Genomic DNA, 22,619 nt, shown 5'->3' on the forward strand with positions numbered 1-22,619 from the left:
TTTCTGTTGGTGTTAGTATTATATTCAACTCAAAAGTCTAATTCTTAATTAGCCAGTTTTAGACTAACTGGCACACCCATTGCCTCAACATTTATGTCTAGTCAGATATTTTCACAATTCAGATAGGCCCAGTTTCAAATATCTACTGATTTCTACCTAAACACTGAGCATCTTTATGGAAGAGAGTAGAGACATTGCTAACTTGTGAGCTTTGAATCTCTTTGTTCTGATTCAGACTCTGCTACTATCTAGCATTAACCTTTGGCAAAACATTTTAACCATATTGGATCTCACACCCTTAGAGAGTAAAATGAGGAACTGGATTAAATAGTTTCCAAGTACCTAGCTGGGCCCAGCTCTAAAATTCCAATTAGGCCTTAACAGTAAGGGTACAACTACTATAGCAAGCTTTCGTCAACACTAGAGGGAGCTACAGCCGTGTCATCACTGGGGTGGGTTAGGAAGATTTCCAAGCCAAGCATCTTTAAATGGAAAACTGACTTTCCAGAATGAGAGAAATTAAATATTCAATGAGAGATCCATACTGTTCATACAGCAACTTCTCAGGCTCCCTGCTGTTACCTCCCTCTTACAGATGTTAAAGCACCTCACACTCCACTTGCATCAACATACCTTTTGGGCTTTAATTCTAATTTCAAAGGAACCAAGTTGGCTTGAGTCATTCCAACAGATTTCTTTCCCCATCCGTCTAGTTTTTTTCTTAATCAAATTAACAATAACAAAAAAGTAAAGTAATTAATGCTATTATTTAAAAAGCCCCAGGAAATGAGCTAGAGGAGGAGAAAGATTCATACAATGAAGCTGTGGCCTGGGAAAATAAGTAAACTGCAACTGAATTCATTAGCAGCTTGCCACTCAAACCAAATCTACAATAGCTACTTTGAAGACAAGAAAATTACTCAAAGAGAGAAAAGGTATCAAGTAAAAGAAGGAATCAACAAAGCCCTGCAAAGCCCCTTCCCCACAAGGCAGGAATGCCTGCCTAAGTGAACGCTGTCATTGCTCTGTTAGGCTCTGCAGTGAGGAGCTTGCAGCTGCTGAACAGTGATGTCATTAATTATACGCAATGAGGTCATATTAGGCATTTGGCAACAAAACTGTCAAGTGATAAGATAAGGGAATGGAGGAAGGAAGGAAAAAGAAAAAACATTTTTAAAGCTAGAGCTTATTCTGAAGTTATTATATACATACTCTCCCTCCCAGCTCCAAAAAACACCCATGGCCTTGAAAATGTATGACCTACATCATTATAGAACAAGTAAAATGAAGAATCAAAAACCTCTCCTTCGGTATCAACTTATGTTTCTCTTTGCACAGAGGCACAATGGTATGTTAACCTGATAGAGAGAGCATAAACTGTGGATGTTACAGAATGTGGTCTGTGGTAGAAAGATAAATGCAATCCTAAAGAACCCCTTTTATTTGAATTTCATAGGTTAATTTAACGCTCAGAAGCAAATCCTCAACAGTCAGAAATGGACCACCGAGCTTTTAGTACATGGGCTGTTCCTGAGTAAAAATAGATTATACAGGAACTTTGGAGAGCGACTTTGTGGGTGAAGAGAAAAATCTACTAGAACAAGACAAACTATTCTTTTTCACTTAAAAAAATGCACACTCAGTCCTCCAGAGGTAAAATACAGAGCAAGACTCACAAGGTTAAAATCAACTTATTCCTATGGATCCAAATAGTCACTATACTTGTTTCTTAAATCATCAGTTTCAAGTACTCTAAGAGATACCAACAGCCTTTTAACAAGTCAAAAAAGATTTCTCTTTTAGGACAATGAAAAACAATTTTAACAGTCCTTTCAATCAATAATCCTCATGGGAAATATGAGAAAAATATACTTTACTGTTAAAAGGAGAACCACTTATTGTCCTCCCTTATTTTAGGACACATGCCAAAGGTTTCCAATTCACTCTGCTTCATACTGACCTTCAAAATGTTTCGGCCATCAAATGATTCTCTTTCCTTGAAGGCATATTTGCCATCTGTTGTGTAGAGGTTGTACCTGCCTTCAGCTGTAAATATTCCAAAGACAATGTTAGAAGAGAAGCCTGGGTTATGTATCTGTTTTCTCTTGGACTTCTACAGGGACAACTAGCAAGATCTTCATGTACTACCTGGAAAGTGACATAATATGGAGGGAAATACATCAGGCTATGAGTCAGGAGACCCAGCATCTAGTCTCAGCTCTGTCATCAACTGATATATATTTATTCATTGAACAATGTCCAAGTACTCACTGTATATAAACTACATAACTAACCATATTCTTAGGCAGTTTATGTCTCCTCTATGGACCTCAGTTCCTCATTTACAAAGTTAGAGGTTAAGACAAGGTGATTTCCAAAGGTTCCTTGTAGTCTAAAACCCCGAGATTTTATATAAGCTGCATGCATTTCTAAATACATAAAAATATACAGAAGTTCACACATTAACTAGTCAAAAATGCAGGCAACTATGCTTTGGGTTGATTTAAGGACTTCCCCCTGAATGAGAAAAACCTCTTCAGTTGCAATCAAAGGTATCCTGACATTCTACACAGAAATTTGCAAATCTATGACCTTAGCCTCATCAAAGCTGTATTCTAACTCCTTGCATTAATTTAGCTTGCTTATCCCAAAAGATGTCCTTCAAATGCAGCAGAAAAAAGGATATCAAAGGAAAGGGATAACTGGCAAGTAAAAGCAAAACAATGTATTCTATAGCCTTTTCAAGAGAAAAACACAAGACAGAGAAGAATCCAGGGTATATAAAATTCAAAGCATCTTCAAAAATTATTTATCAGAATATTTTCTGAAATATCAACCCTTTCCTGCCCATCAACAGACACTCAAAAATATTTGTATTTCTACTTTTGAGTATATTCTTTTATTGTATGGAGATTCTTTGATTGTATGGAGATTACCATGTCAGAACTGATAAAATACATCCAAAGTGCTAACTCCATGAACATAATATATTTTAGCTAGCCCACTGGAATTATACCTGGGTAACTACAGGACTATTTTTCTAATGAGAACTATTCTCTTAATCCAAGATCCCAATCCCATGCATATTTCACAACTTAAAAATAGGTTCCTTGTTAAAAGGAGATGTGAAAATTTAAAGTAAATTCATACTAAGTAAATGTCAATAAAAAAGCAGTAATGAAATCTGAAGATTAAAATGTTTAATGACAGGTGCAAAATCTATAAGTAGCACTAGCCATAAGGGGAATGTAAATCAAAGTCACAATGAGACACCACTTCACACTCCAAATGATGGCAATAATAAAAAAGTAATAACAAGTGCAGATAAAGATGTAGAGGAATTGAGACCCTCATATACTGTCGCCCCCCCTTATTCATGGTTTTGCTTTCCATGGTTTCAGTTACCCATGGTCAACCGAGGTCCAAAAATATTAAATGGAAAATTCCAGAAATAAACAATTCCTAAGTTTTGAATTGTGCACCATTTTGAGTAGCGTGATCTGTCCCACCCAGAAAGTGTCATCTCTTTGTCCAGCGTATCTCACCCTCTCTGTTATCAGATTGACTGTCAAGGTATTGCAGTGCTTGTATTCAAGTCACCCTTATTTTACTTAATAATGGCCCCAAAGGCAAGAATAATGATGCCAGCAATTCGGATATGCCAAAGAAAAGCCATAAAGTGCTTCCTTTCAGTGAAATGGTGAAAGTTCTTGACTTAATAAGGAAAGAAAAAGATCATATGCTGAGGTTTGCTAATATCTACATTAAGAACAAATCTTCTATCCGCGAAATTAGGAAGAAGGAAAAAGAGATTCGTACTAGCTTTGCTGTCACACCTCAAAAACTGCAAAAGTTACGGTCACAGTGCATGGTAAGTGCTTAGTGAAAATGGAAAAGGCACTAAATTTGTACAATAAAAAATTTTGAGAGAGACAGACAGCACTCACATACTTTTAATTACAGTATATCGTTTAATTCTTCTATTTTATTATTAGTTGTTAATCTCTTACTGCACCTAATTTATAAATTAAACTTTATCATAGGTATGTATGCATAGGAAAAATACAGAATGTGGTATGTAGTTTCAGGCATCCACTGGGGATCTTGGAACGTATCTCCCGCGGATAAGGGGGAACTACTGTACTGCTTGTGGGAATGTAAAATGGTGCAGCCACTCTGGAAAACAGTCTGGCAGTTCCTCAAAAAGTTAAACATACTGATATCATGATGCAGCAATTTCACACTTAAGTATATACCTAATAGAAATGAAAACATATGCCCACACAAAAACACATACATAAATGTTCACAGCAGCATTATTCATAATAGCCAAAAAGTGGAAACAACAGAAATGTCCATCAGCTGATGAATGGATAAATAAAATGTGTTATGTCCATACAATGGATTATTATTTGGTAATAAAAAGGAATGACATTTGATACATGCTATAACATGGATGAACCTTATAAACATTATGCTAAGTGAAAGAAGTCAGTCACAGAAGATCACACATTGCATGATTCTATTTATATGAAATATGCAAAAAAGGCAAATTCATTGGACAAAAATTAGACTGGTGGTGCCTAAGGACTGAAGAGTAAGGGAAAAATGGGGAGTCACTGCCAATAATTATGGAGTTTCTTTTTGGGGTGATGAAAATATTCTAAAATTTACTGTGGTAACGGTTACATTACTCACTATACTTTAAATAGGTGAATTATATGGTATATGAATTACATCTCACTAAAGCTGTTATATTTAAAATATATGTCAACATATATTTTGTTGTGAACAAACAAAACTGTGAACACAGAACATTTTCTTTCATGAAGCTCTGGTGCCAACCGAATATACATCTGGATCCACACAATTTAAAAGATACAGATTCCTATATAATTCAACTCTTTTATGTTAAGAGGTTAGTTAATAATGGGGTATGGTATAGTTGTAAGAGCTCTGAACTAAGATTTAAGGACTAGGACAGATGCAGAATGTATTACTGATAGTATCACATGTCTAATAAAATACTGCACTGTCCAAAACAGTAGCCACTAGCCACATGTGATTATTTAAATTTCTTTTTTTTTGGCCATGCCATGCTGCATACAGTATCTTAGTTCCCTGACCAGGGATCGAACCTGTGCCCCCTGCATTGTGAGCTCGAAGTCTTAACCACTGGACCTCCAGTGAAGTACTTATTTAAATTTAAATTAATTAAAAGTTCACTTTCTCAGTCTCACTAGCCAGCCATCTTCAAGTACTCAATAACCACATGTGGATAGTGGCTACCATACTGAATTTCACAGATATGGAATATTTCTATCATCATATAAAGTCCTATTGGATGGTGCTAGATACAATGTAACTTCTGAACCAATGAATTAGAGCAGGAGTCCCCAAACTCTTTGGCACCAGGGACTGGTTTCATGGAAGACAATTTTTCCACAGACCAGGGTGGAGGGAATGGTTTAGGCAGTAATGAGACCAATGGGGAGCGGCAGATGAAGCTTCCCTTGCTTGCCCACCACTCACCTCCTGCTTTGCGCCCTGGGGGTTGGGGACCCCTGAATTAGAGTGTACCTTATTTTTAATTAATTAATTAATTAACTTGGCTGTGCCGGGTCTTAGTTGCAGCACACAGGATCTTAGTTGCGGCATACATGAAGGATCTAGTTCCCTGACCAGGGATCGAACCCGGGCCCCCTGCATTGAGAGCACAGAGTCTTAACCGCTGGACCACCAGGGAAGTCCCTAGAGCGTACGTTAGAGTTCTGAACCTCTGTCTTTACGTGATGATGTTAAAATGTACACCACCTCAGGGGATCTAACAGTGTTTTCCAAGATTAAAACTGACTGACTGGGGCTCCCCTGGTGGCGCAGTGGTTAAGAATCCACCTGCCAATGCAGGGGACACGGGTTCAAGTCCTGGTCCGGGAAGACCCCACATGCTGTGGAGCAACTAAGCCCGTGTAACACAACCACTGAGCCCGCGTGCCACGACTACTGAAGCCCGTGTGCCTAGAGCCCGTGCACTGCAACGAAGAGTAGCCCCCGCCCGGCACAACTAGAGAAAGCCTGCGCGCAGCAACGAAGACCCAACGCAGCCAAAAATAAATTAATTAAAATAAATAAATTTTAAAAACTGTCCAGAACAAAATAAATACCACAAACTCCTTTAAATGTTCCCATTAGATAACTTACATTATAATTTATATCAAATATTCCATAAAAAAATTTTTTTCTGGAATTCCAAATGGTCTTCTGCAATACCACTATCCAAATGAAAGAAATATATTCCATCAGAACAAGAATAAGTAGAGAGCTTCGGATTCTACTAACTACCCAGAGTCCATAGGCTTTGACTGAGTCATTTGAATGTTTTTTGATCTCAGTGCTCTGAAAGGTAAAACACTGATTTATTTAGAAAAGTCTTAAAGAAAATACAATGTAGCATCATAAAACAGTTAACACTAGAACTAAGAATTGGATTAGCTACATATCTCTTAGTCCAACAATGGCGCTAACCAAACCAAACAACTTATAGTTGAGTTCTCTGGTATATATCTGAAGAAATGAAAAGATGAACTTTGGTAAAAAGGGACACAAAAACTGTCCTAAACTATAAATCTATAAATAGTTCATGGGTTCTGATGGAGTCCTGATGTAGTCCTCTTCCAACGTAGACTTTCTAAAACCAAGGTCAGGGTCCTAACAAATATAATAAAACCTGAATATGGAGTTTTGGTGCTGGTATATTTTAAACAACAGGGCTTTGAAGAAGCAGCTGCACATAACTTGAATTTGTAGCTCCTGATCAGATAGATGCTGAATGTGTGCTAGACAGCTTTGACTTGGTGGGTGAGGATGGGAAGAAAAATAATCCTTATTAAAATGTAGATTATTATCTCAAATAAAGGGTTAAAACAGGCATTTTTATATGAAGGTTTAGATTCATGAGGGAAAAAAACATTACTCTAACACAAGGTTTTTCAACCTTGGTGCTACTGACATTTTGGGCTGAATAATTCTTTGTTATGAGGGGTTGTCCTGTGCATTGCAGAGGGTTAAGCAGAACCCCTGACCTCTACCCATTAGATGCCAGTAGCAACTCACTCCCAGCCCCCTAACTGTGACAACCAAAAATGTCTTCAGACAATCCAAATGTCCTCTGGGGGTAAAACTGCCTCTAGTTGAGAATCACTGCTCTAACATTTACCTTTACTAGTTAATCTTTCTTGTTTTATAAAAAAAAGAAAAAGCTGCCATGTATTTCATGGGACATATCTACACTAAAACAATTATTCATTTTCCACCTGAAATTTACTTGGGCATCCTGTATGTTTATTTGCTATATCTGGCAACCCTATGTGCGACAGAAATAAAAGATTTGGAATGCTACAGTCCCATGCTAGATATGTCCCTGCCCCCTTCCACTGCGCTCATCAAAACAAGCTAATGGATCTAAAACAGAAGATGTAGCAGAGATTCTTTTTTTTTTTTTGCGGTACGCGGACCTCTCACTGTTGTGGCCTCTCCCTCTCCCGTTGCGGAGCACAGGCTCCGGACGCGCAGGCTCAGAGGCCCTGGCTCACGGGCCTAGCTGCTACGCGGCATGTGGGATCTTCCCGGACCGGGGCATGAACCCGTGTCCCCTGCATCGGCAGGTGGACTCTCAACCACTGCGCCACCAGGGAAGCCCAGCAGAGATTCTTTGATAGCCCATTCTCTTCAAACCCCAGGGACATCATTAGGCCTTGTTGATCACAAACTGTGCTGTGGTTCTATGAAGCACTTACCATTGGGGTCTTTCCTGAATAGAGTATTCATGACTGTAGCATGGAGTTTCACACTATTCCACTCTTTCACTATTAGTCCAGATGCCTGAAAACGTTCCAGTACTCGATCAACCAATTCCTGCAGCCTGGAGAAATTGAAGAAAGAAGTACAGAAATCTCAGTAAACTCCTGAACCCTGATTACTAATTCACATTTATGAAGCATCTACTCTGAGCCAGTCACCGTACAAGGCCCTCAAAAGAAGAGGAAGTAAATAAGGCTGCAGTCCCCACCATCATGAAGCACACAGCTTTGTGTGGACAAGACACCTGGAAACAACTGCACAACATCATGGTGAGTGTAAGGGAGTGATCAACTATACTTGGAGGGGCCAGGTTTTCACAGGAGGTTTAAGCATGGCCTTGAAGGAAGATGGAAGTTTATGATCTTGGAAATCTTACACAAGAAGCCAGGCTCAGCAGAGAGCTGTCTAAAAGAAAGTGCTTTATTGGTTCATCCAGTCACAGAACCAAAAGCTAGTTGATGTGTTTCGGCCAGGATCAAATGAGGTCTGGCATGACTCTCAGACATTTGCTCATTGGGAAGGAGCATGCACTGTGAAAATCCCAGCAGCCCTGGCCACTACATCAGTGTTCACTAAGGCAGAAGTGTAGTACCAATGAAGACAACTATAGGAAAATCCACAGGCCACATAACTGATGTCTCCAAATGGACTCCAGCTGGCTCTAAGCACTAACGGTTCTGCAGCGGGTGAGTTCTATCTTGATGATGGCTGTTCATTCCAATACCTCCACCAGAAACAATTCTTGCACAGGAAGTTTTCACCCTGTTCAGGTGTTTTGATCAACAGCTTAAAGAACTCTCTTTAACATTTCTTGTAAGGCTGGTCTAGTGGCAATGAACTCCTTCAGTTTTTGTTTGTCTGAAAAACTCTTTATCTCCCCTTCAATTCTGAAGAACTTTGCCAGTTGCGCCACTGAGAGGGGGTCATTATCCCATCGAGGATGTGGTGGAGCAGATCTTGGCCCTAGGCCTCAGAAAGCAGCCATCTTCTGTGACCACTCACTCATCTGATGGTGAAGTTCAGCCTGTGGCTTTTACACAGTGTGACCAGATGTCCAACCTGAGCCTGCAGTTCTCACTGAACATGGGTGCTGATGTGGAGGTCTGCATCAAATGACAGAGCAGTGCACCTGATGAGCGCAGGGAGCAGCCTGTTCCTTTCAACCTTTCCCTTGCCTTTTTTTGAGATTTGTGCTGCATGCTAATTGACTTCCCCACCTCAAAATCTTTCATTCGTCGCCAGTGTACTAATGAACAATAGATTTCACATTTTTTAAGATTTTACATTTTAGATGTACATACTAGTAATACTCTTTGTGCCACATACCATTTCTTTTCCCAGATGCAAGTGGCCCTGAGAAATCTGTAGAGTTTGTGAATCTTCCACTGCTTCTTGGGCCATGGCTTGCGGTAAAACACTGTAGCCCAGTGAGCAGCTTCTCCTTGAGCAGGGCTGGATGGGTCTGTTTTATGTGAGATGTGTGCCAAACCCACCTTGCGTGGCCCATTTGTGGGAGTTTTCCTGAGGCCACAGGGCAGTCTCTCTGGTTGTAGCAGCTGAGTTGCTCAATGCCTGTCTCCACACGGATAGAACAGCCTCTGGTACCCCTACCCCCCAGTTATCTTTCACCCATTTAGACATGGTCAAAACAACCCTTTTCCGCTTGCACTCATACGCTGCAGCAAGAGGGAGTTATCTTCCCCTAGAGATTGAGTGAGAAGCACAAAGGATTCTTTTCCCTTTCATGTTTTTCAGGCTCCAAAGTTCCAAATTAATCTTCTTATAATTCTAACTTCTCTATCTTAATTGTTTTTATTTTGTCTACTAACCAAAGAATATTTAAACATGAGTAAGCTATAATTTTTTTATTTTTTGGCCACATGGCATGTGGGATCTTCATTCCCAGACCAGGGATCGATCCCGTGCCCCCTGTAGTGGAAGCATGGAGTCTTCACCACTGGACCGCCAGGGAAGTACCAAGTAAGCTATAATTAATAATAATAAAATAAATACCCATACCCTCACCATTGACCTCCAGAAACAGAACACAGGGCTGGGACTATAATGATCAGACCATGGGAAGCCACGGAAGTCTTTTAAAAGGGAATGATGTGGTCAGCTACCCATTTGTGAAGCTGACTCTGTGGCACAGTGGAAAATGCTTTAGAAGGGGAAAGAGACCAGCGGTACTGAGGTCAGTTATGTGGTACTAATAGTACTAATAGTAGAAATAATAACAAACACGATGTGTCACACACTATTCTAAGCACTTTGTATCTGTTAAATCATTTAATCTTCACGATAAATTATTATCCCTACCTTACCAATGAGGAAACTGAGGCACAGAGAAGTTATAAAACTTGACTAAAGTCACACAACTAATAAGTGATAGATCCAAAATGAGAACCCATGCAGTCTGGCTTCAGAGGACAAATTTTAAGGACCATGGTATAAAGTAGAAAGGGATGAAGATCTAAACTATGACAGGGGCAGTGAGAACCGAGACAAGGGAATGGATTCAAAAGAGCTTGTGAGAGAGAAGTTGGGGCCCTCAGATACGACAGTGTTATAGCAGAGGAAGCAGCTGAGAGCTACTCCCACGAGTTCACCTTAAATGAGCAGATGGGTCACTGACCAAGGTGGGGAGTGGTGGAGAGGGTTAATAGTGTGTATACTTTTTCATGTGTGGCACCGGATTTCAAGTGCGACATGTCCAGGAGACAGATGGAAATAACAAGCCTGAAGCTCAAGAGAAAAATCTGGGCAAAAGACACAGATCTGGGAGTTATCAGTGCAAAAAAAGTAGTTAAAAGCATGGGACAGATGCAGTCAGAGGGTGAGGGGGAATCAGAGCAAGCAAGAAGAGAGCTAAGGACGGAGCCTTTATGGGACACTCGTATGTAAGGGGCAGAGAAGGAACCAGTAAGGACAATCGATAAGGATGAGGAACAAGAAAAGGAAAACTTCAGGAAGGCTGAAAAGAGAATTACAAGGGGTGTGAAAAGAGGAATAATCAGTATAGTACAATGCTATAAAAAGTAAAGTATGAAAAGGAGCAAAAAATGCTTACTTATTTCTTACAGTCAGAACATTATTAGAGATCTTTGCCAGAGCAGTTTCGCTGGCACACTGGCGAAGGAAGCCTTATTGCAGAGGACCAAGGGAGAGGCCAGACAGACGGGAAGGGGATACATGCACATAAACTCAAGAAACTTGCAAGGAAGGGAAGAAACTAATTGCCTCGGTAATTAGATATAGAATTGAAGGCAGGTTGTTTGTGTTTATTTTCAAGGAAGAGAAAGAGTTGAAAATGCTTACTGACAACAAGAAACTATCCAGCAGAGAAGGAAGATGAAACCTTAGGAAACAGAGGGGATCAACAGAACAAGATCTCAAAGGAGACAGGAAGGGCTGGTGTGGGAATGGGAATCATACAAAAGATGAGCAGAACACGTCCCTGCTCTTGAGCAGCTTACATTCTGGTGGAAGGAGACAGATAGCAAACAAATATACATATACGACATCAGGTGGTGCTAAGCACCATGAAGAAAACAAAATGGAAGAGAGGGAGGAGAAAGGGATTGAGGGTAAGTGTACTATTTTAGACATGGTGATCAGGTAAGGCTTCCCTGATAAAGTGACACTTGAGCAGAGACCTAAGAGAACAGCATTCCAGAGAAAGGGAACAGCAAATACAGTCATCTGAGGCAGCCTGCTTGTGGCATGACGGAGGAACAGTAAGAAGCCAGTGTATGGAATGAAACTGTGGGGAGAGGTGATGAGGTGGGAGAGGAAGGAGGACCAGGTCACAGGGGCTTACATAAGGTTCTTAGGCCCCTGTAATAACTTTGTCTTCTACTGAGTGAGGTGGCGAGCTTCTGGAGGGTTTTCAGCAGAAGAATGACACGATCCAACTGACATTTTAAAAGGAAAACTCTGGCTGCCGTGTGGAGGACACACAGTGGTAGAGGCAAGAACGGAAGCAGGAAGGCAGCTGAGAGGCTGTCGCAACACCCCAGCTGGTGGGCGTGGCAGCAGTGGAGGTGGTGAGGAGGGCGGTGGCTTTGCTAATATACTGCAGTCAGGAGTTGAAAGTGATTCTAAAAGAATTTTTGTCCTGAACAACTGAAAGAGTGAATATCAAAGAACACACTGCACTCCAGGTTCATGAAAAATTCTGTGGAGAGGGAAGAGCAGCAATGAAGTGGAGGCAGGCTGAAGCCAGATTGTGAAGCTTCCTGTGTGTCAGGCAGGGCTGTAGTCTTATTTGGTAGACCTAGGAAAGCAAGACGGGGTTGTAAGAAGCAAGATATGCAGGGGAAAACTAAAGCCTTGGAAGCCAGTTAAGAGAGATGCTGTGCTTCCTTGCATAGTTATCTTAATTTTTTTTCTGATTACAAAAATAATACATGTTTGTTATAGAAAAAATGGAAAATGCAGAAAACGACAAAAAGGAAAACAACCTTACCATCCATAGATAAGCACTTAATTTTGGGTTAAATAATTTTTAAGTCTTTTACTACAGATAGATAAACATCAATTTAAAAAAGACAGAATATTGGGCTTCCCTGGTGGTGCAGTGGTTGAGAGTCCACCTGCTAATGCAGGGGACACGGGTGCATGCCCCGGTCCGAGAAGATCCCATATGCTGCGGAGTGGCTGGGCCCGTGAGCGATGGCCGCTGAGCCTGCGCGTCTGGAGCCTGTGCTCCGCAACGGGAGAGGCCACAACAGTGAGAGGCCCACGTACCGCAAAAAAAAAAAAAAAAAAAGACAATATTTTTCTATAACCTGCTTATTTCACTTAATATACCCTGAATATTTTCCCATGACATAAAATATTTTTCTCAAGTATTTAACCGAGCAATGAGAAGGGCTAACCAATAAGATATTAGTAAGGATGGAGAAAGAGGACTGATTCAAGAAAACGACTTTGTTCCTACATTCCTAAGAGAAAAATAAAATACATTCACAATGCACGTAACTCTGATTTTGCAGTTTAACTTACTTAATTGTGCATGTGGATCTCCAAGCCAAGACCTACACTATTGGGTCTAAAGTTTCTGATTAACACCATCTCATAAAGTTTAAAATATTTTAAAATATTACAACATAACTTAGGTCTAAACATAACCAAGCACTGCAAAATGCACCTCAATTTCAAATCACAATAGAATGATGCCTCTCTCCTATCAAAGAAAAAGAAGTGCAGACTTCCCTGGTGGCGCAGTGGTTAAGAATCCGCCTGCCAATGCAGGGGACACGGGTTCGATCCCTGGTCCGGGAAGATCTCACATGCTGCAGAGCAACTAAGCCCGTGAGCCACAACTACTGAGCCTGCACTCTAGAGCCCATGAGCCACAACTACTGAAGCCCGTGCACCTAGAGCCCATGCTCTGCAACAAGAGAAGCCACGGCAATGAGAAGCCCGCGCACCACAACAAAGAGTGGCCCCTGCTCGCTGCAACTAGAGAAAGCCCGCACACAGCAACAAAGAGCCAACACAGCCAAAAATAAATAAATAAGTAAATAAATAAAAAATAAAAGTAAGAAAAAGAAGTGGACAGGGAGCTCAGCTGTAGAGAAACGGAGCATGTAATACTACAGGAAGGAAATTAAATTGACTAAATGAAAGAGTCCAGTTTCCAGCTTTGTCTTTCTGGCAAATTAAGATTTCTCCCTCAGAACTCTGAAGAGATTAAAGTCCTTTAAAATGTTCTAGTCTAACCTGCTCACTTTACACAAAAGGAAACGAAGCACAGACAGGCTGAGTTGCTCAGTCAGGGCAGAGGGATGGGAATCTAAGTCTCCTGGCAGCCAGTTCTGCTCTGCTATCAATTTATTGTGCACTTCCACGAAGCCAGCTCTTCATGTTATTCACCGCCTTACCCTGGCACCCAAGTTAATACCTAATTGACATATCATCAGTGCTCAGTGAATAGCTGTTGCAGGTATGTATGCATGAATTCATAAATGACAAATCTTTGGGGTTCTATTAAGACAACTTAAGGGTGCTTAGAAACAATCACTAAATTTCAGGCTGCTGTCATGGATACTACATCTGACAATATGTCAGTATATTTCTAACATTATAGTCTTTGAATTCTTACTTCACTGATCCTTCCCCGGTTGACTATGAATGAGTCACAAAGCTTCTCTATACCTTTGCATCCTCATAAGTGAATTAAAAATAATACAGGGTTGCTATGAGAAAAATAATAAATTACTCTTAAGCAGCTTTATCATTTAGATAGTGCTTTGTGTTTGAAAACAGAAGCCAATTATTAATGCCTTGAATCTGAGCTCTTAGTTTAAAGGCCTGTAAGTGCTACAAAGCTCAAGCATTCCAGAGCCATCTTTATGGATGTGGAGTTGTACTGCAGAATGATCACTGACTCCCTAGAAAGTGCAAATTCCAGATTTTTCTTTGATTTTTTTTCCCCAAATTTAATTCAGCTCTATCCAATTAACATTTCTTGAGTTCTTACTGTATACAGGCACCATGCTAGTCACTAAAAGAATTAAAAACTAAGCAAACATAGCTCTTGTCATTAAGAAGTTTACAATCTATTAAAATAACTATAAAGAGGACTTTGGTAATGACACAAGGAATACAAGGTGCTTTGGTAATTTAAATGTGGAAGACGTTACAGCTGGGTTGAGACCAGAATAGGTTACCAAGAGGATGGGCTTAGGACAGGAAGCTAACTGTACTCAATTCATCTTTGTAAATCAGCTGAAAAAATAAATGACTTAAGTAAACAAACATTCACTGAACATCAACTATGAGTCATGAATTATAAAAGCCACTGGATACACAATGCTGAATAAGACACTCCCTGCCCCCAAGAATCTTAAAGTCTACTTGAGAAAAAAGAAGGAAAGATAGCAAGAAGGAATGACAGCACTTGGACAAAAAGAGATGAGGAGTAACATGAAAGAAATTTTAGTCACAAGAAACAACATTAACAAAGACACAAAGGATCATCAAGCAGTGAAGCGGGCTAGGGCTTGGGGCAAGTCCAAGATAAGTGGAAGATCAAGTTGAAATATTGTTGGTTTCATCCTGGAAGATACTGACTGCTAGACTGAGGAATACGAACTAATTCAAAGGATGATGTGAAATGATGGGAGATTTTTAATCAAGGGGAAGTCCTACTGTATATAAGCTATGGCTCAGAAAGGCTGATGTAGGAGTAGATCATAGGATCTATAGACACTGACATAAGAGTAATGTCTAGGTTATGTTTTATGAAAAGAACAAACTATAGAACAATATGAATAATGTGATCCAGTTTGTATAAAACAATACGCACGGACAGTGACTCTCAGCAATATTTGCTCTGCTTACAATCTATTGGGGAGGAACACAGGGAGAGTCAGAGCAGGGGGAAAGGGAGCCATTTAATTTTCACTTTACCCATCTGGAAGGCTTTAATTTTATGAGAGAAAACAATATATAAAGAAGCAGCTCAGCTATGAAAGGAAGAAGGCTAACTGGAAGATGGTGCAGTGATGTTGAGCTGCACAGTTGTAGACTCTAACTACATCTCTCTCATCTTCCTTTCACCAAACTTCTCAAAAGAGTGGTCTGTCTCCAATTATTCTTAATCTCCTCTTTCTTTTTTTTTTTTTTTGCTGTACTTGGGCCTCTCACTGTTGTGGCCTCTCCCGTTGTGGAGCACAAGCTCCGGACGCGCAGGCTCAGCGGCCATGGCTCACGGGCCCAGCCGCTCCGCGGCATGTGGGATCTTCCCGGACCGGGGCACGAACCCATGTCCCCTGCATCGGCAGGCGGACTCTCAACCACTGCACCACCAGGGAAGCCCCTTAATCTCCTCTTTTTGCCCCACTATGAGCATAGACTTTACAGTCAAACACAGCTAGGTCAAACCATAATTCTACCACTTACATGTACATACTGATTACTACTGACCTTCATGTGACAAAGTATATCAAGTGTATCTGAAAAACTGTAACACGTGCCTGCTTTACGAACATTGTTTTTATTTTTAAAAAATCTTACAGATAAGCTAAAAGAAAAAAAATTACTTATTATCCAAAAATAACCACTGATAAGATGATTATATATTCAGACTAACTGGTTTATTTCTCTTTTGCTCTCTCTTCCCACTTTTGAGGGGAAAAAAGTAAATGTATATTTACAAATTGTTCTGTAATCTGTTTTTATCACATAATACTCTATATAGTAAATAAGACAAAACCCCTGCCTCCAAGAATCTTAGAGTCTATTTGAGAAAAAGAAGGATAACAAGAAGGAAAGACAGCATTTGGACACGAAAAAGTTATTTCACTTTTGTTCTTTAAAGATTTTTTTCTGGGTAAACAATTCCAGCTTGACAGTTATTTTCTCTAGAAAACAGTCCGCTGTCTTTTGGCTTCTGTTGTTGATATTGAGAAGTCCATTGTCTAGATAACTGTCAATCCTTTGTAGGTGACTTCTTTTAAATTCTTTATCTTCAGTGTTCTGCACTTCCATCCTGATTTATCTTGATACGGATTTCTTTTTATTTATTCTGCTTGTATTTATTCTTTTTTCTCTTATCTTTGCTACTGCCTCAATCCAAGCCCCTCTAATCTCTTCACATGGACATCTCATGTGACCCTACCTCTCCTTCATTATGTCTCATCCATATGTGGAATTTGCTAGGCTTTTTCCTGCCACAGGGCTTTTGCTCTGCATTTTTTTTTGCCTAGAATTTCCCACCACCCCTTTGCCTGAAAAATCCCACTCCTCCAGACCTCAATTCAGTATCAATTCCTCCAAGAGGCTTTCCTTACCCTGCCCTCCCACAGTCTAAACTGCCATATTTTCTGTCTTTAAAAGAGCACCATTTTCCCCCTGCTTCACCTTTATCACACTTCGCAATGATATATTTACGTGTTGTTAACATCTGTTTTCTCCATTAGTCTGTAAATTACATGGGGGCAATAACTGTGTCTGGCTTTACTGACCATTCTTGCTTTTTTTTCCTTTGGCCCTGCGGAGAGGCATGTGGAATCTTAGTTCCCCAACCAGGGATCGAACCCGAGCCCCCTGCAGTAGAAGCGCAGAGTCTTAACCACTGGACCACCTTTACTGACCATTCTATATTCACAGCTAGCACAGTGTCTGGCACACAGTGGGCATTTAATAAAGTTTTGTTGAATAAACAAATGACCAATGAAAATCAACATTCCTTTTACATGGCATATAACACTGCCTCTAGATCTGTACTTAGTATTTATTCCCTTTTCCTAGCATGCTACTCCCTCAGCCTGCAAACTCCTCATTCAGTAAAGAAACCTGCTTTCTGAAGCCTTCCTTTACAAAATTTGCCCACACATGGGCAGAGTTTTGCTGCTCATTTATGTACCACTAGAATCTCAATCACAGTCCTCAACCTAGTGTATTCTAGTTACCAACATCTGCCTCCTCCATAAGAAAGAAGCCCTAGGGTCTACTGCATCTCACATCCTGGGCATTTGAAAAATGCCTGAGGGAAAAGGGGACTGGAAATGCCCTGCAGGGTGGAATAATTGATGGTGTCAGGTCTTTGAGGAGATAAGAAGGAATGGGGTCCCAGAATAAGTGAAGGGATTAGCCTCATCAGAGTTAATGTATGCAATTCTTCAGAAAGAGAGTGAAATTGAGTGGGGTGGGTGTGATGAAAACAGGTAGACTGTGAGGGAAAAAGGAAGGAAGTTGACTTGGCTTCATGTTCTCAGTATAATGTGAGGAAGCTATTCTTCTAAAGTGGCAAGGGTGGAGGCCTGTGACAGTAAGAAACAGAACAGAATAGCCACTGTGTTCAATGCTTAAGTCTTAGCAACAGCTGACTACTAAGTAATTTGAATGCAAATTCCCTACACAGTCAGGTTTTACAAAATCCAAGGATCTATCAATAAGTGTAGCTACACTGTCCCAGCTCTGTTTCCAGAGGAAAAATTTGATCTAAGTGGTTCCATTTTTTAAAGGTCAGGCACTTCACAGTCAAGCATTTTAAGGGAATCTTTCATCTAAAATATATGAAATCATACAAAGAAAGTTGACTGTGCTTTTATTATAGCATGGCCTCTCCTCCATGCCTCTGCATTGAGCAGTGTCTCTTCACATAAAGAAACACAAATGACTGAATGTGCCTTAAAAATTGGGCCATGTCTTACTCATTTCTGTATCAATTTACATGGTCTTTCAAAATACCTTGCACAAAGGAGGCATTCAAATAGTTTTAATATTGAATTAAACAAGAGGTGTATAAGTCCCTTAGACACTGCGATTTGGGGAGGGGACTTTACAAAACTTGGTTTTTTGTTTGTTTGTTTTTTAGGCTGCACCAAATGGCTTGCAGGATCTTAGTTCCTCGACCAGGGATTGAACCTGGGCCCATGGCAGTGAAAGTGCAGAGTCCTAACCACTGGACCACCAGGGAATTTCCAGTAATGATATTAAGACACTTTTTTTCTCCAGTTTTATTGAGATATAATTGACATACATCACACACACAAAAACTGATTCTATATCTTTTTTTTCCTCCCTTACACTCAAAATTCACTTCCACTGGAATTGATAGAAGATAACTGAGATCATCAATTCAAATTGAGATAAGAGAAACCTTCCAAGAGATCCTCTAGGAAAGCAAATCAATTTGGGGGCCGGCCCAGAGACACAGATTTTCCCTAGAGGGTTTTTTGTTCAGTGTGAGTTCTGTTCTACCCTGCCCTAATGAAAAGACCACACAAAAACAAACTTCCAATTCAAGTTGCGCTCCTCTGCTCACCAAAGGCCTTGCACAGACTAATAAATGGTACTAATATTGCAAAGGGCTCTGGATGCCTAGGCGAGCCTCAAAAATAGCCTGGGTTGCAGACTGAGAATTCCAAGTAGGGATCGAGGTGTGGTAATAACAAAAATTAAAAATAGCAAACATTTTTAATGTATGTTTTGATGATGTCAGTATGTGCCAAGCACTGATCTAAGCATTTTATGTATATTAATTTAATTCTAATAATCCTATGAAGTTTGTACAGTTATGATCCCTATTCTGCCCTGGTATTCACTAGATCTGCATTATGTCACTTTTGAAACTGCCATCCTAATATGCCATCCTTCCTGCCTCCTATTATCCTGGAAAACATGAAGGAGGCACTGAGTTCCATAAAAACTAGATTGCTACTATCAATATCTACCATCCAAGTAATTCAATAATTATCAAACTAAAAGTCTGATACTTTTTCCTACAACAAATTCCTCTTGCAAGATATTAACTTACTATTTCAGAAAAAGAAAGAATTTACACACTCCTTACAATAATAAGACCTCAAAGAAAAGGAATCAAAACTACCTGAACTTCCAGGGATTCTTCTAGGCACCTCACAATTAAAACAAAGAAGTATTCCAGAAACACACCTGTTGGAGCCATCTTTCATATGGACTTTGGCGTAAAGAACATCCACCATGCCAGGATCATCATTCATGTATTCTATCCCCGCCATCTCTACTTCCAGGGGTTTGCCCCCAGAAATGTCACTGCAAAGGAAAACACATTAGATTTTTTATAACTGTTTAAGTTAAGAGGGCTATTATATTTTGAAACATGGTTAATATACATAGTCAAATATTACAAAAATGAAGTTGTTGAGGGTTTTTTTTAACTAACATGATTTAACCGTCCTTCTAATTTCAAAATAGATACATGTTTAATGAACACAAACTAGAACCACAAGTATTTCCAAAGTCACACTATATTTATCCCAATACCAGTTTATTAGCATGTCTAAGAAATGTCTCAGAAAAGGCCAAGTGATGACAGTTCTGATTGATGAAGACATTTACTACATTGCCCATCTCTCCGGTTTTACCTTATTATTTCTACAAATTGCAGACAGTATTTCACTCATATAACAACAGTGAAGGTGCAAACTGGTATCACATCTCTAAGAGCAATTTGGCAATGCTTATAAAAAGCCTTCAAGAATAGAAAAACTTTGCCCAAGCAATTCAATTTCTAGGAGCCAAACCCAAGGAAATAATTATAAATTCAGGTACATATCCAACCACAGCCAATAAAGGAAAGTTCTTTCAGAAGAATTCCAACTGATAGATGTAGAGGTAATGATGGAATTAGAATATCACCATTTTGCAACTCCTGATGAAATATTTAATCAATTCCATTATTCGTGCAAAAGATGGGGATAAAAAATTTAATATATATACATATTTATATGCTTGTACATACATAAAATCTCTGAAAGGATATAATACAAAGAAACTGCTAAAATCTGTTGCCTTCAGAGAGGAGATCAGGGTGCTTGGTGGGATAATAGTAGGCAGGAAACTCTTCACTGCATATCCTTTGTACTTTAAAATTTTTGAACCATGTAAATGTATTATTCATTAAAAAGTTAAAATAAAAAAATATATGCAAAAGAAGCCAAACGCAGAAGTGTATATACTGAATGATTCTATTTATATGACATTAGAGAACAAGCACATTTAATCTGTGGTAACAGAAATCAGAACAGCAGTTACTTTTGGGAGAAGTGAATTTACTGGAAAAGAGCATGAAGGAATTTCCTAGGGTGATGGCAATGTTCTACATTTTGATTTGGGTGAAGTTACATGGGTGTACACATTTATCAAAATTCATCAACTACACTTAACATCTGTGCATTTTACTGTAAGTAAATTACACCTCAAAGGAAAAAAATACATATATGCAAACCAAAAAGCGTGGGAGTACATGCCCCAAAATGTTAATAGTAATTATCTTCAGGTAATATTACAAGTCATATCTTGTTTATCTGCAATTTTTTTTTTTGGACGCACTGCTCGCCTTGCGGGATCTTAGTTCCCCGACAAGGGACCGAAACTGTGCTCTTGGCGGTGAAAGCGTGGAGTCCTAACGATTGGACAGCCAGGGAATTCCTGTTTATCTGCAATTTTTAGCTTTTCTAAAGTTAACATGTATTTCTTTTATGTTAAGTAAAACCCACCATCCTGCTTTCTTCCCAGGCCCCTTAAACAGACTTATGCTTCAACTAGCAAAGGCTTTGCTGTGACAACATGAAACCCAGCTAAAAATCAGCTCACCAAACAGCCTTCTCCAAGCCCCATGAGGCCAGGGACCCTATCCATCTTTTCTACTCCTATATCCCCAGCACCTGGGACAGTGCCTTATATAAAATGGGTACTCCATAAATCTCTGATAAACATTGATGGATGTACCACTATAAAGGGAGAAGATGTCCTGAACAATTTTGAGAATGTGGACACACGCCTATATTGTCATTGAATAAAATGTGGTACTGGCTCAAAGACAACAGACTATTAGGATTAATCAAAAAATAATTCCAAATAAGGCAAAACAAAAAAGTTTTCTTGATATTTAATTGAGGCCCAGGGAGATCCTTTTATAGCCTAGGAATCCTAATGGTAAAAGATTCCCTTAAGGGCTTCCCTGGTGGCGCACTGGTTGAGAGTCCACCTGCCAATACAGGGGACACGGGTTCATGCCCCGGTCTGGGAAGATCCCATTTGCCGCGGAGCGGCTGGGCCCGTGAGCCATGGCTGCTGAGCCTGCGCGTCCGGAGCCTGTGCTCCGCAACGGGAGAGGCCACAACAGTAAGAGGCCCTCGTACTGCAAAAAAAAAAAAAAAAAGATTCCCTTAAAACACCAAGGCCGTTATTATTGCACAAGACCAGAATTTTTTAAGAAACTAAATAACTCAACTATTTTAGACAGGTACTTTAATGAGAAAAATTATGACCCTGATCATAAGTATCCCTACAACCACCTCCAATAAGTGGGATATTCCAAAACACAAGTCAAGCTCTGAATTATTATCTGATTGAAGTCTTTAGCTTCAATCAACAATACAAACTTCCCTGGTGGAGCAGTGGTTAAGAATCTGCCTGCCAATACAGGTGACATGGGCTCGAGCCGTTCCAGGAAGATCTCACATGCCGCGGAGCAACTAAGCCCATGTGCCACAACTACTGAGCCCATGTGCCACAACTACTGAAGCCCATGCGCCTAGAGTCTGTGCTCTGCAACAAGAGAAGCCACCGCAATGAGAAGCCCGTGGACCGCAACCAAAAACAGCCCCCGTGTGCCGCAACTAAAGAAAGCCTGCGCGCAGCAACGAAGACCCAATGCAGAAATAAATAAATAAATAGATAGATAGATAGCCAGCCAATACAGTGTATCTCCATTTCTAGTTATAGTCAAAGAATTCAATATGAAAGACTGCCATTAAATCCTATCAAAGGGCAGTCAACAAAACTTTTGGGAAAAAAAATTTAATACTAAATGTACATTCTTCTATGTTTTTTCAGCTCTAACCTTGCATAGTTAGATCACCAGAAAGCACCATACTGGTTTAGTTTCCCACTAAAATGTTTTTACTGGGTTATATTTAATGTTACACTCTCAATTTCCAGGGGTCAATACAAGAAAGAGCAACGTGAACAATGTTTTTATATCTTCTGCCAGACTCCTGTTGAAGACACAGCTCATCATCACCTGGGTTCTTTATGTTAAGATTTATACAACTTTTTCTTGGGTTGAGAACCAGAAAAGGATTCTCTCCTGAAAAATTATGTTCCTTTTTATCAGATAAGAATTATAATAATTGGTGTTTTCCTTTCTGGAATTTAGTTCAAGTGTGTGTGTGTGTGTGTGTGTGTGTGTGTGTGTGTGTGTGTGTGTGTGTGTGTGTGTGTGTGTGTGTGTGTGTGTGTGTGTGTGCGCGCGCGCG

General features: G+C 39.9%; 1 protein-coding gene across 5 annotated transcripts in view; it reads right to left on the reverse strand.

Moving 5' to 3' along the window:
* Positions 1-22,619, reverse strand: part of ASCC1 (activating signal cointegrator 1 complex subunit 1) — a 103,657-nt gene that overhangs the window by 25,252 nt on the left and 55,786 nt on the right. For all 5 annotated transcript variants that reach the window (XM_082673381.1, XM_082673380.1, XM_082673383.1 and 2 more), the window contains exons 7-9: positions 19,270-19,389; positions 7,797-7,921; positions 1,961-2,046 (exon numbers count right to left, since the gene is read on the reverse strand). In XM_082673381.1, the coding sequence (XP_082529507.1) occupies positions 1,961-2,046; positions 7,797-7,921; positions 19,270-19,389 (331 nt within the window). The remainder of the gene's footprint in view (positions 1-1,960; positions 2,047-7,796; positions 7,922-19,269; positions 19,390-22,619) is intronic.

The sequence above is a fragment of the Grampus griseus genome, assembly GCF_964374135.1.
Source record: "Grampus griseus genome assembly, chromosome: 16".
NCBI classification, from domain to species: Eukaryota; Metazoa; Chordata; class Mammalia; order Artiodactyla; family Delphinidae; genus Grampus; species Grampus griseus.